Source organism: Rhincodon typus, chromosome 22 (assembly GCF_021869965.1).
Source record: "Rhincodon typus isolate 14 chromosome 22, sRhiTyp1.1, whole genome shotgun sequence".
Lineage (NCBI taxonomy): Eukaryota > Metazoa > Chordata > Chondrichthyes > Orectolobiformes > Rhincodontidae > Rhincodon > Rhincodon typus.
In genome coordinates this window covers 39,348,769-39,362,287 of record NC_063353.1, presented here as the reverse complement: position 1 = coordinate 39,362,287, position 13,519 = coordinate 39,348,769, and the positions used below count along the sequence as shown (strand labels likewise).

At 40.2% G+C, this 13,519-nt stretch overlaps 1 protein-coding gene across 1 annotated transcript in view; it reads left to right on the top strand.

The window, feature by feature from the left end:
- The window catches only part of mkln1 (muskelin 1, intracellular mediator containing kelch motifs), a 96,086-nt gene that overhangs the window by 34,914 nt on the left and 47,653 nt on the right, over positions 1–13,519 (top strand). The window contains exons 5-7 of the mRNA XM_048609995.1: positions 3,927–4,036; positions 4,139–4,153; positions 12,300–12,492. Coding sequence (XP_048465952.1) covers positions 3,927–4,036; positions 4,139–4,153; positions 12,300–12,492 — 318 coding nt within the window. The remainder of the gene's footprint in view (positions 1–3,926; positions 4,037–4,138; positions 4,154–12,299; positions 12,493–13,519) is intronic.

The following is a 13,519-nucleotide window of genomic DNA, read 5'->3' as shown; positions in this document are numbered from 1 at the left end:
GAAAAACGAGGACAACTGAGATGTACGGGAGTGGAATGCCTCATCCTGGGAGCAGATGCGGCGGAGGCGAAGGAATTGGGAATAGGGGATAGCATTTTTGCAGGAAGGTGGGTGGGAGGAGGAGTATTCTAGGTAGCTGTGGGAGTCGGTGGGCTTGAAATGAATATCGGTTTCGAGGTGGTTGCCCGATATGGAGACAGAGAGGTCCAGGAAGGGGAGAGAGGTGTTAGAGATGGTCCAGGTAAATTTAAGGTTGGGGTGGAAGGTGTTAGTGAAGTGTATGAACTGTTCGAGCTCCTCGTGGGAGCACGAGGCGGCGTCGATACAGTCATCAATGTAACGGAGGAAGAGGTGGGGTTTAGGGCCGGTGTAGGAATATAGAAATTACATTATGTGGAAATTACATTATGCAGATGTAGTCCTCAGATACAAGTGAACTGGTCATAGATAACCTTACCAGGAAAGTTTGATCGCTCTTGTCAGTTGCAGCAGTTTTGTTTTGAGGTTTGGAATTAACTTGAAATCCTCCAATATGCAGCATGGATTGCAGACCTTTATTCAGTTACATTCATGCAGGCATAATGTAAATAGTACAGAAACAGGCCATTCGCCCCAACAGTTCTGCGCCAGTGTTAGGTGCTACATAAGTTACCTCTTAGTTATTTCACATTAAAAATGCATACTTCAATCTTTTTGGTCCTTGCATATTTATCTAGCTTCCTGTTAAATGTGGCATAGTGGCTCAGCGGGTGTCAATTCTGCTGACAGCACCACGAATCCAGGTTCAATTCCAGCCTTGCACCTTGTTGTCTCAATTCTAGCCTTGGTTGACTGCCTGTGTGGAGTTTGCACATTCTCTCCGTTTCTGTGTTGATTTCCTCCAGGTGTTCCGGTTTCTTCTCTCGGTCCAAAAATGTGCGGGTTGACCGTTGGTAGTGCAGGGTTACAGGAATGGGGTAGGGGGTGGGTCTGGGTGGGATGTTCTTGGGAGGGGTGGTGTGGAATGATGGGCTAAATGGCCTGCTTGCACACTAAGAATTTTATGTTTCTATATTCTATGATTCCATGAAATGTTCTACTCAATGTGAATGGAAAAGTTGGTTCTAAATTCCTGTTGGGGTTTATTAGTGACCAACTTCGGTTTCGGGCTTCTGGTCTTCACGAATGGGAATATGTTGGGAGTCAAATTGATCTATGTAAGGAGATTAAAACAAGCTTCTGACAATTTGGCTGATTTTTCGCCATGCCAGGTTTAATTTTCCACTGACTTGGAAAGTACTTTCAATTTCAAAGCAAGTGAAAGTAACAGTGAGAATAAATATCCAAATGCATATGAAGTATGCTCTCAATTCCGTTTCTCATTGCTGTTCACACGTGGATCAGTTTTACCCCACTTAGTACAGTGGTTCTCTAGAATCCCGCAGTGTTTTAAGCTTTTTTTAAAATCAAATTATCTATCACCATTTTCTTTTTTGGAGAAAAGAGCCATTTCTTGTTCATCAAGATCCAGATTAGTTAAATTCTGGAATTTAGATGTGTATATGTATATTACAGAGTACACTACAGGCTTGCATCTTTGAGAACGTTGAGGGTTCAGTATAATGGATCAATTGAACCAATTTTTTCTGACTGTTCGTTTATAGCCAGAACTTTGAGTCTGAATTTCGGAGAAAGCCGAACTTTAAAAGTTGAAATTGGTTGCTGTTATTTTCTTTGTAACAGTTTGGATTCAATTTGTGATAATTTGGCGAATATTTCAACAGTACAAGTCCCCATTTACTTTGTAGAATTGATAGACTTCCTGTAGTTGCATTATTTTGTGTGTTTTCAAGTAACCTCAATTTTTATCATGTAATTATCAATTAAATTGATGTATTTTGTGAAGGATGGTTATTTGATTTCTAGTTGTCCTTCAAAGTTCACAACTCAATTATGCATTTACTATTTTACTTGAAATTGACCTTGGCCTAGTGTGATATTAAAACATGACACAAAAGTAATGTAGTTTTACTGCACCTGTTATCTTTTTAACTCAATAGTACATTTGAAGGATCACATCAATACAATGGTCACAAAATGAAGACCTTTTTTTTAAATATTTGCAGTAAATTCTTCCAGCAATGAGCTGAAATAAATAGGCATAATTTTAATTGACAATTGGCAGGAGAGACAAGTCTGCCACTGAATCTGACACAGACACGTGCAAGGGTAAAATTTGATACAAAAATGGCTGGTTATGAATATAACCTTGTAACACTGAAGAAATGGAGGATGTCAAACTCAAATGGAGTTTCTTACTCTATTCACCAGCGTTTTGTACATGTCTGCATATATTTTTTGCAATTTTTAAAAGTATGGCTGCACCACATTATGTAACAGTTTTTGAGAACGTTCAGTGAACCGTTTCCTATGTTTTAAGTACCTGGGTTATCCTACTTTGTATACCATAATATGAAATAGTACATTTAGCTACATTGCTGCCGTGATGATTAAACAATGTCACCCTTTTCTTGCAACTTCTGAACAATTTTCAGTTCACGTTCTGTGAAGAGTTGCAGCTAATTACATTAAAATGGATTGCTGTTATCTACACTGTTTTAGAATGGCTTTCTATGTCATTATTTGTTTAATTTCTCTTCTCTCAGCCACCCGAAGTGAAAATTGAGGTTGCTTAATCTAGGATTCTATGCTGACCACCTCACTGAGAATTGGTGAGAACCAATTCTCATTTTGGCCGTGGGCAGTCATTCCCATTTTTGAACCGTTGCGCTGTCTGCAGTCATAAGTGTTAGAATCAGTTGGCAGCATTTGCAAACGGGAAAGTCGATCAGTGGATAAACAAATGTTGGCAGATTTGACATTTTCTAGCAAGTAGCACTTTGTCCAGGAATGTGAGTTAAGGATCATTTTTAAAAAGCAAAAATCAGAGGATAGAATTTCAGGACAGGATGTTATCGTTAATTTTCAAATACTGCACAGTGTATCTTTTTATGTTTGCAGTGGAACAGGTAGATTTGATTGTCTGACTACTGTTGGAGCATGAATTGCTATTTTCACTGTTGTGAAGTGTTCCATCTCTGCTGCCTATGACTGACGTTTTCTTTTAATCTGTACTATTGGGAGATAGCTTCTATTTATGCTATTGGTGAAGACTTAAATGTGTTATTGGAATTGGTCCCTAAAATGCATTTTGCAAATGCACGCGCATCAATATTTTATAACTGTGTTATTGCCATTGCTCACTGTAATTTTCTTGTAAAGTAGTCTCAAAAACTGTTGACTCAATAGCCCTCATTGGATGATATAATCTAGTTCTGTATGCTTGTCACTGTCTTATCTTAGTCATTAATGATCGCAAAATCATATGCTTGACAAAGTTTCAATTAATTAATTTTTCTAAACATGAGATTGTAAATAATATATTGTAGAGTTAGATTGAAGTGTTAAGATGTGTGGTATTTGATTGACAAATCTCAGAACATAAAATCAAAACTACTTCAATGCCATCTACATTCACTGGAAGCAAAATACTGCTTTATGATAAACTGTACATTAATGCGAGCTTGTGCAGTGGCCATCTGATGATAGTGGGAAACCTTCTGTCGGACCATTTGAAGTCTGGAAAGGAAGGTTGTGCTGCCGTTTCTTTTTGCATTGATAACGTGTTGCATTGTTCCTCTTTGTTCATAAGGAAACTCTATAGTAATGAGCATATTGTTCATTTTCCCTCAGTATACTTTTGTTGTCTGCCATTTCAACACAACAGCCAAACACATCTTGATAGTCGGAATTGATGCCAAAATAATACCTATGGTTAATGAAATGATCAGTGACGTGAAAAAATGAATTTTGCTGTTTCTAAATTTTATGGAACTACGTTAGCAGATCTAAAAGTCATGAATTTTTTTTTCTGTTTCCTTTGATAGTTCCATTAATGTCATGGGGGCCTAGCTTTAACTTCAGCATCTGGTACGTTGAACTACATGGGATAGATGAGCCAGACATTGTACAACCGTGCCTTAACTGGTATAGCAAGGTAGGAATATTATATTTTATTTAAGCTTGTTTCTCTTACGCTGATATTTAATTTAAAGAAGAGTCATGGACTCGAAATGTTAACTCTACTTTCTCTCAACAGATGCTGCCAGACTTGGTGAGTTTCACCAGCAATTTCTGTATGTTTTTAACTTGAAAAACACTTAGTTATGCTACAAGTACGTTGCATGGAAGGTGCAGGATTTAAGCTTAGTATTCAAGGTCACCTTAACCGAGAGCGCGCAAATAGGGAAGTTTGGTGCTTCGGTGATCGTCGGTCGGACTGAAATCCTTGCCCCTCGAGATAGGTGGCAATGCTGAATGAGAGGAACAACTCTGGCTCCAGCATTTTTCTTAATATGAAGGTGTAGATTTTAGGCCTATGATTGACTAACAAGTTGATGAAAGACCATCAAATATAATTTCAGTATTAGTAGAGCTACACACTATTTGATTGTGGAAGCAGCTTTGAAGTAGTTGATTTTTTAAGCTGAAAAGCTACAGGTCAGTCACTTTAACCTTCAAGGAAACTTTTAGGAATGGTACCTCGGGAAGACATTAGTCTTCACTTGGACAAATGCTGCTTCATTCAGGAGAGCTGGCTTGGATTGGTTGAGGGTGCATCATATTTAACTAACTAATTAAGAGGTCTTGGATGTGGTAATGGAGAATAATGCCATTGATGTGGTGTGCATGAACTTCCAAAAGGCATTTGATAAAGTGCAGTGCCATGGACTTGTCAGTCACATGATTGCGGAATTGGTTCAGTGACAAAATGAAATGCTGACATGCAGTTATGCTTTGGACTAGGGAATATTTAGAACAGAATCATGACCTGGCTTCTCTTACTGTTATGGATGAATCACCATGGCAATGCTGTACAGGCACAATTTTAGAATTTGCAGACTGCAGGTAACTTGGATGTATTTTGAGCCATGAGGAGGATAATGGAATGACATAGACATTGGAATGGGCAGATGAAATCTAATGCTGAGAATTATGAAGGGCATCATTTTGGTCGGAAGGATGTAGAGAGGTTATAAAATAAAGGATCAATTTTTAGTGGTTGTAGGAGGAGAGAGACCTGGGAGTTTGTGCACATATCATTGGAAGTTGTAGGATGTGTTGAGAGAGCATTAAACAAAGCACACCGTTTCCTGATGAAAGCAATATACTATGGATGCTTGAAATCTGAGGCAACCATTGAAAGATGGAGAAGCTCAAGAAGGTCTGGCAGAATCTGGGGAGAAACAGTTAATATTTCAAGTCTGGTATGAATCCTCTTCACAGCCCTAAGCTGCGTAGTATCCTGAGCTTTCTAAGTACTAGCAGAGAGCACAAAAGTAAGACAGTGTTCTCAACCTGGATAAAATGCTGTTTTCTTTTTTCTGTCAAGTGGAGCATTGTGTCCAGCTTTGGGTTCTGATTTATGGGAAGATGTGAAGGGATCAGAGGAAGTGCACAAAAAATCATGAGAATGGCTCCAGGGGTGAGGAGCTTCAGTCATGTAGATTTGAGATGTTGAGGCTGTTTCCTTGGAGAAGACGTAGGGAAGATGTTTGATTGAGATATTCCATATCATGAGCGTCGTCTGAACAGTGCAGATGGAAAAAACATTGCCAGTCATCTTAAATCCGTGCCACTAATTCTTAGCCCTTCCTCGATGAGAGTAAAGTGATGGCAACAGGAGGACTTAACTTTTATGCAGCAAGTGATCAACAAATGCAATTCAGCACCCTACCACCACCATTTCGCTTCCACCCCTGCCCCTTCTCTTCATCCACAACTCCCCCTATCCCCACATCCAGTTCTGAAGAAAGGTAATAGCTGAAATGTTGACTCATTTCTTCCAGATGCTGCCTGGCTTGCTGTGTTCTTCCAGCTTCTTGTTTGTCTAAAATGCAGTGCACTGAATGGCTGTCTGGTGCGGGCAGTTTCACTGAAGACATTGAAAGGGGTATTAGATCATTATCTGAAAAGGAAAATGGACAGAGATGTGGGGAAAAGGTGGGGGCATAGACCCAGATGAATTACTCCTGCCGACGGCCAGCAAGGACCTGAAAGACTGAGTGTCACCTCTTCTGTTGGAAGTATTTGACCATTTTGTGAGTGTAGTTAGTTAATGCTCATCTTGGCTGATTGCTGCCTGCTGTTTGGAAAGGTGCCGTGTTCATTTGTCAGGCTTTGATTTGCGCTGCCGAATTCCATACCAATTACATTACTTAGCAATATAGACTGTTGAAAATATGTAATGAATATTTCCTCTGAATAAATTAAGATTAAAATCAAATATAACTGAAATCATGATCGTCAGCATGCTTTCAAGGTCAAAGTATTATAGTCTCGGAAGTTGTACTTGAAATGTCACCATGTGAAATGCCACAACTAAGACACCTACGTCAGACTCCTGCTCGTTGACTACAGCTCTACCTTTGGCACCATTATCCCCTCCAGACTGATCTCAAAACTGTGAGACATTAGTCTCGGTTCTGCCGCCTGCACCTGGATCCTCAGCTTTCTACCCATCGGCTGCGATTAGTGAGGAGAGGTAACTGCACCTTCTGCAGAATAATACTCAACACCGGAGCCCCCGAGAATGCGTGCCAGCCCTCTCCTGTACTCCCTGTACACCTACGACTGTGTTAATAAATTCCGAACCAACGCCATCTGTAAGTTCACGAATGACACCACCGTGGTGGGACGGATATCTAAGAACATGGAGTCAAAATGCCCAAGGGAGATAGAGGGCTTCGTGATGTGGTGCAATGAAAACCGTCTGTCTCTCGGTGTTGGCAAAACTCAAGAACTGATCATTGACTTCAGAAAGAAAGGAGGAGAACGTGCCCCCCCCCCCCTCCCATCTACATCAACGGAACTGAGGTTGAGAGAGGGAAGAGGATCAAGTTCCTCGGAGTGACGATATCTGATGACCTGTCCTGGTCCTCACATGTAAATGCGGCAGTCAGGAAAGCACAACAATGCTTTTTCTTCCTCGGGCAGCTCAGGAAATTTGGCATGTCCCTCACCAGCTTTGTCAGATGCACCATTGAAAGCATACTGTCCGGGTGCATAACGGCCTGGTATGGCAACTGCTCTGCCCAGGACCGTAAGAAACTACAGAAGGTGGCATGCACAGCCCAGACCATCACGGAAGCCAACTTTCCATCCATGGACTCCATTTCCACGGCTCACTGACGTGGAAAGGCAACCAACATCATCAAAGACCCATCGCACCCTGGTAATGATCTCCTACAACCTCTTCCGTCGGGGAGAAGATACAGAAGCCTGAACGCGTGCACAAGCAGGTTCAGGAACAGCTTCTTTCTGGCCGTTATTGGACTATTTGAGGCTAGAGCCCATTCAACAATGTAACCTGCAATGTATGTCTGACTCTTTATGATCTGTATATCCTTTGCTTGCTGTGATCTGCCTGCACTGCTCGTAAACGAAGCTTTGCACTATTTTCAGTACACGTGACAATTTTAAAAAAAAAGCAATCAAATGTGGTTCCTAAATACTTAGTTTTCAGTCCTTAGTTGTATTATGTAGGAGCATGTGAGAAGCTTAAACATGTAATCCTTCACATTTTTTTGATTGTCAGTTTACGTGAAGTAATAACTCTCTGCAAATAGTTTCATAATCTACTTTCACTAACTTTATTGAATCGACTAAAAACCTGAAAAGGTGCTTCAAAATCTGTCAATTTCTCTTGGCAAATTTATCAGCTGTCCCCAAGCTGTGATGCTGTAAATTTCTTCTTCAGGTGGCCAAAGAATGCTTTGATGGCAAGTGATGCTGTCTGTTACTTTGAAGAAATATTCAGGCAATTGAATGGGGCAAGGCGCCAATCTTTGCCCCTCCCTAATAGAGGATTTCCCTTCATATTTCACAGGGACTTGTCAGTATATGAACCTCAGAAATGCACTGCCTTTGTGCTGTATATTTCGCTTCCTTGCTTTTTTTAATACCTGCTCTGTTATTGTTAACTATTTGGCGAGCAGCATTTTAAAAAAAAAAAAATCCATTTTCCAAGCATGACCTTTGCACTAACTCATTAATATGCAATCAGTTCACATGATTTTAGAATCTCAATATAAGTACTGAAAACCAAATATTCACATGGGCTGAGGCTAATTCCTGCTTTTCAGCTGAGAGTATTTAATACAATCTGGGGAAAGGAAAAACGTTCTACATGTTTGTGAAAGCCTGATGGGTTTTTCTTTGAGTAATTTAAAGCTAAGTTTTAGTGGCTGTTGAATTTTACTCCAAAAGAGCATTTGCAACAGCTAAGTGCACTTAATTGTCCACCTCCTGATGATTACAAAACATGCTTAATTATAGTTGTGATATCTCCCCTTATTTTTGCATTTTTAATATTTAGCCAATCATTAATGTTTAAAGCATCCAATAAATTTTGAATCTTGGTTTGAATGGTTGTATACTTGCAACTACAGAATTATGAGCACAGAGGGAAGCCATTCGAACCAGATGTCCTGCGTTGATCTTTTGGTACAGCTATTCAATCGGTCTTCTTGCGTACTCTTTCCCCATAGCCTTGTAGAATAATTTTTACTTCAAGTATTCACTTCGCTTGCGAATATTACGATTGGATCTGTTTGAGTCATTGTTTTAAGCAATGCATTCACGATTGCAGCAGTTGACATTTTAAGTAAAGTCGTGTCCTCTGGAACCTGTTTGTGACTGGAAAGAAACTTTTTAAAATTTATTGTAGAGGCAGTCCCCGGGTTGTGAATGGTCTGGAGTCTGTTTGCAAGTTGACTTGAATGCAAGTTGGAGCTCGATGCAGGACAACATAACGGTGCCGTTCGGAAATACAGAAAATTTTTGTATATTGGGTCTTTGAAATTATATGTCTGTATGAGCCTGTGTTCATAGGTACAAGTGTTCGTTAAGTCAGACCTTTTGTAAGTCTGTATTTGAGTATTTGAATCTTCGAGTTTGAATACCTGCTCTACTCTGAGGAGAATCTCCCCAGCTTCTCCAGTCACTCCACACACTGGCGTTCCTCTTCATTTCATTTCTGGAAATGTTACCTTCTCAAACGTCATAGTATTTGTTGTGAAGTGAGGCACCCAAAACTGAACGTAACACTCCACCTGAGGCCTAGCTAGTGTTTTCAAAAAGATTTTAATGTTAATTAATTTTCATACTTTTTTTTAGTTCCTGACTAGAGATGATGTTGCTGTTCCTGGAGCTTGCCTCCAAACAGTACTGTGGGTGTGTGCATACTAGATTGCCTGTTGCAGTTAAAGGTGGCAGCTCGCCATCACCATCACCGTCACCATCACCATCTGAAGGGTGATTAGGGATGGGCAATAAATGCTGGCTTTAGGCAGTGATCCTCATGTGCCATCAACGAATTAAAAAGAAACTGTAACCAATGAACTCTTTTATGTGCCACCTTCTCAAAGGTTTGTGTCCACATACACACACCCCAATGTTTGTTCTTGCATTTTTTTAATATTGTATCATTTAATTTACATTGACTGACTCCTTATTTTTCTGCAAAAATATATTATTTCACACTTGTGTTAAATTAAATCTGCCATGGGTCTGAGCTTTTGTCCAGCCTCTGTTTACTGAAGTCTATTACTGTTTTCCTTATGCTTTATTACATTTCCAAGTTTGTCATCTGCAAACTTTGTAATAATACCCTGTTTATCCTAGTCCGAACCCTTGATATATATCAAAAGGAGCAGAGGGGATCACTGTTGTAAATCAGGGTCTTTGGGGAATTTTGTGCTATACTGTATTGGAACCCAAACCTTATCTGGAACTTCAGTTTACAAGATGGTTCCCTTCCTGACGAACTTCTTCTGTTGCACTAAACATCAGTGCATGTCCACATTGAGATATCAGATCAAAATATTTCTTCTGAAGTTAAGGCTGTTCGACCCAAATTAAACTTTTTCATTGTAGACTTTTGGTTCAGCTTTTATTTTTTAATATTCAATCGATTCAGAACTCAACATTTGTTCATTAAATGTGTCCATGCACAGCAGTCATTAATTGCTGACATGGAAACATGTGATCCAGTATACAATGGCATCTCTTCAGTTTAGTTAGTGGATTCTTCCTGTTAACTGTAGTGCTGCGAATCATTTGCAGATCAAATACCCAATAGTCAACCTTCGATAATTGCTATACACATAATTTATAATATCGTAAACATAATTTTAAGATCCATATTTCTCCAACCAGGAACAAATAAAACGTAACATACCTGGATAAAAAGACGAATCACTAATGAACACTTACTGATGATTTAACATTTAACATGAGCAGTGGGCTCCATCACGCACACCTTCTATCAATGGCTTTATTTTTCATTAGGACGCTACTGTGTTAGAAGTTTAAAAGACAATTAATTTGTACAAACCCTTGGGTCATGAGTCTAGATGTTATATCATCCAACCTTGAATAGGCTATAATGTTATGTAATGTTAGTAATATTGTAAACTTTAATCACATGGATTTGTTGTTCAGCCTTTCATAATGTCAGGATTCTGCCTGTTAGGGAAGTAGGGTGGGTTAATTGATTTTTTTTTTGTCACATGTACTGAAATACAGTGAAAAACTTTGTTTACGAGTGGTACAGGCAGATCACAGCAAGCAGAGGATGTACAGATCAAAAAGCCTTCGAGACATACATTGCAGGTTACATTATTTGAGTTTAGAGCCCATTCAACAGTGTGATAACGGTCAGAAAGGAGCTGCTCCTGAACCTGCTTGTGCATGTTCAGGCTTCTGTATCTACAGCCTGACAGAAGAGGTTGTAGGAGGTCATTGCCAGGGTGCGATGAGTCTTTGATGACGTTGGATGCCTTTCTGTGGCAGTGAGCCATGGAAATGGAGACCATGGATGGAAAGTTGGCTTCCGAGATGGTCTGGGCTGTGCACGCTACCTGCTGTAGTTTCTTACGGTCCTGAGCAGAGCAGTTGCCATTCCACGCCGTTATGCACCCGGACAGCATGCTTTCACTGGTGCATCTGTAGAAGTTGGTAAGGGACCTTACGGACATGCCAAATTTCCTGAGCTGCCTGAAGAAGAAGGGCTTTTATGTCTTCATGACTGTTGCGTTTATGTGGGAGGTCCAGGACAGGTCGTCTGTTATCGTCACTCCGAGGAACTTGATGCTGTCCACCCACTCAACCTCAGCTCTGTTGCTGTAGATGGGGGCGTGTTCTTCTCCTTTCTTTCTGAAGTCGATGATCGGTTTAGTTTTATTGACTTTGAGAGACAGATTGTTTTGGTTGCACCACGTCCCAAGTCCTCTGTCTCCCTTCTATATTTTGACTCGTCATTGTTAGATATCCATCCCACTACGGCGGTGTCATCAGCAAACTTGCAGATGGCGTTCCTTTGGAATTTAGCAACACAGTCGTAGGTTTACAGTAAGTACAGTGGATGGCAGGGGACGCATCCTTGGGGGCTCCCGTGTTGAGTATTATTATGGAGGAGGTGCGGGTAACTATCGTCTGTGCGGATCTGTAACCAGCTCTGAATACCTTTCTGCCTTCTGTGCTTTGCCAATTTGGCACTGTCCATTTGTCAGCCACTGGCTGTGCAGGTGTCCTCTCCACCACCATGACTTGTTCACTGGCTGTTGCTATGGTTTACGTTTGGCTGCGTTTGCTGGAGCATGTGCAGGCATGGCCAAATTTCTGAAACCATGAGTTAAATTAATAACGAGTATACAAAAACTGAAAACGCGTAGGTGAAAACTGTCAAGCAAAAGCAGACATTTGGATAAATTAACTTTCACGTTGTTGCCTGTAATTTTGGGCAAGTGCTTCCCTTTGCATTCAGTTGGCAGGAGAAACAAGGTATCGGGCATCTGTAGATTACCATTTGAGAATGTGTTTGACTTTTGTCAACATGAAGCTTTCTTTTTAACAAGTTTTGATTTGCCTCGTAAGGCTTTAAAATTCCTTTTAGTATTCTTTTTAATTTTGTGTTTTTGGTTCATTCTGCAAGCAGAACTGGAGCCCCTGTTAATAGGAATCTACCTTTCTCCAGTGCCTGGTCACATGATAGTGTGGTTGTGATAATGAAGTGCTATGCTCAATCAACTGGTTAGCACCTGATTTGCACACGCCTTCCCAAAGTTTTAAAAGGCAGATTTAGTCTTATTTGGTGAGACAAATTGTTGTGAGTAGTTGTTGAACATGGCAGATTGTGAAGTAATATGGAGACTTCATAGTGTAATTTTTTTTTCCAATGTTTCCTTATGTTCCAGTAGTACCGTGAACAAGAAGCCATTCGGCTATGCCTGAAACACTTTCGCCAGCACAACTACACGGAGGCCTTTGAGTCATTGCAGAAGAAAACTAAGATTGCATTGGAACATCCAATGTTGACCGAACTGCATGAGAAGCTGGTACTTAAAGGTGACTTTGACACTTGTGAAGGACTGATTGAAAAAGCTGTCAGCGGTGAGTGCACCCATTGTCGTAATGCTTTCCCACCCAAACAAAGCAAACAGAACTATCAATCAAGTTGCAAGGATTTCTAAGAGCTGCTTGTGTTGCAACTTCATTTAAATAGGTTGAGTGTCGAGTGGATACAAGTGACTTGTTTTTCAAGCAGTGTTGCCTGTTTCCACACAATGCGTGATAGATCACGAACATTACAAAGCTTAAAATTTTTTGAAATTGAGCTTGATATTGGTGGCTTAATAAATGGCTCTACATATGCGCTGAATATGGCCAAGTCTGTCTAATTGGTTGTGATCTCCTTCAGATTTCTTTCCCTGTCTGACTGAAGTGATACCAGATGGATTAAATGAAGCCTTAAGACGTGTGCTTGATCATCTTAAAAATTGCTAGGAAGACTGTACGTAGACAGAAAATGGAGGCAAAAAGTAATCTTCAAGTTGCAGTTATTTGCTACCTTAGTAGAGTCAGTGTTGGAGATGTTACTTTTCGATGAAGTGACATATTATCCTGTGTGCTCCATAGTATGGATGAAAAACTGTTTGGCAATGACGTTAGTCCCTCTCTAAGCAATTGTTGTTTGCTGGAACTAGAGGGGAAAAGAAATAAATTTTTACGACTTTTGATTCATCTGATTGTGACTTGAATCTACTCATCCCCAACAGCAACATGGCCCAGCCCCTGACAACTTAATCATTTGGTTCATCGGTCACATCCAGTGATGTTGTGACATGCTGAACAAAAACCTTTCTGGAATTTAAGTTTCTTGAGAAATAAATCCTGTGTTTAATTTTGCAGTTGAATTGCCTTGAATTCTGACCCAAACGATATGATTTTGGCGAAGTTGATATTCTGCAGTCTGTTTTTCCAACGTGTTACTGATGTAATAGAAACATTATTGGAACCCAAGGGAATATCGAATGCTTCTTTGAGAACTCTTGATAGTCATAGAGCGCCAGAACTGCTCTCAATGCATGTCTTCGTACATAAGTCTGTTCATTAGAGATAGTAGGAACTGCCAATCCTG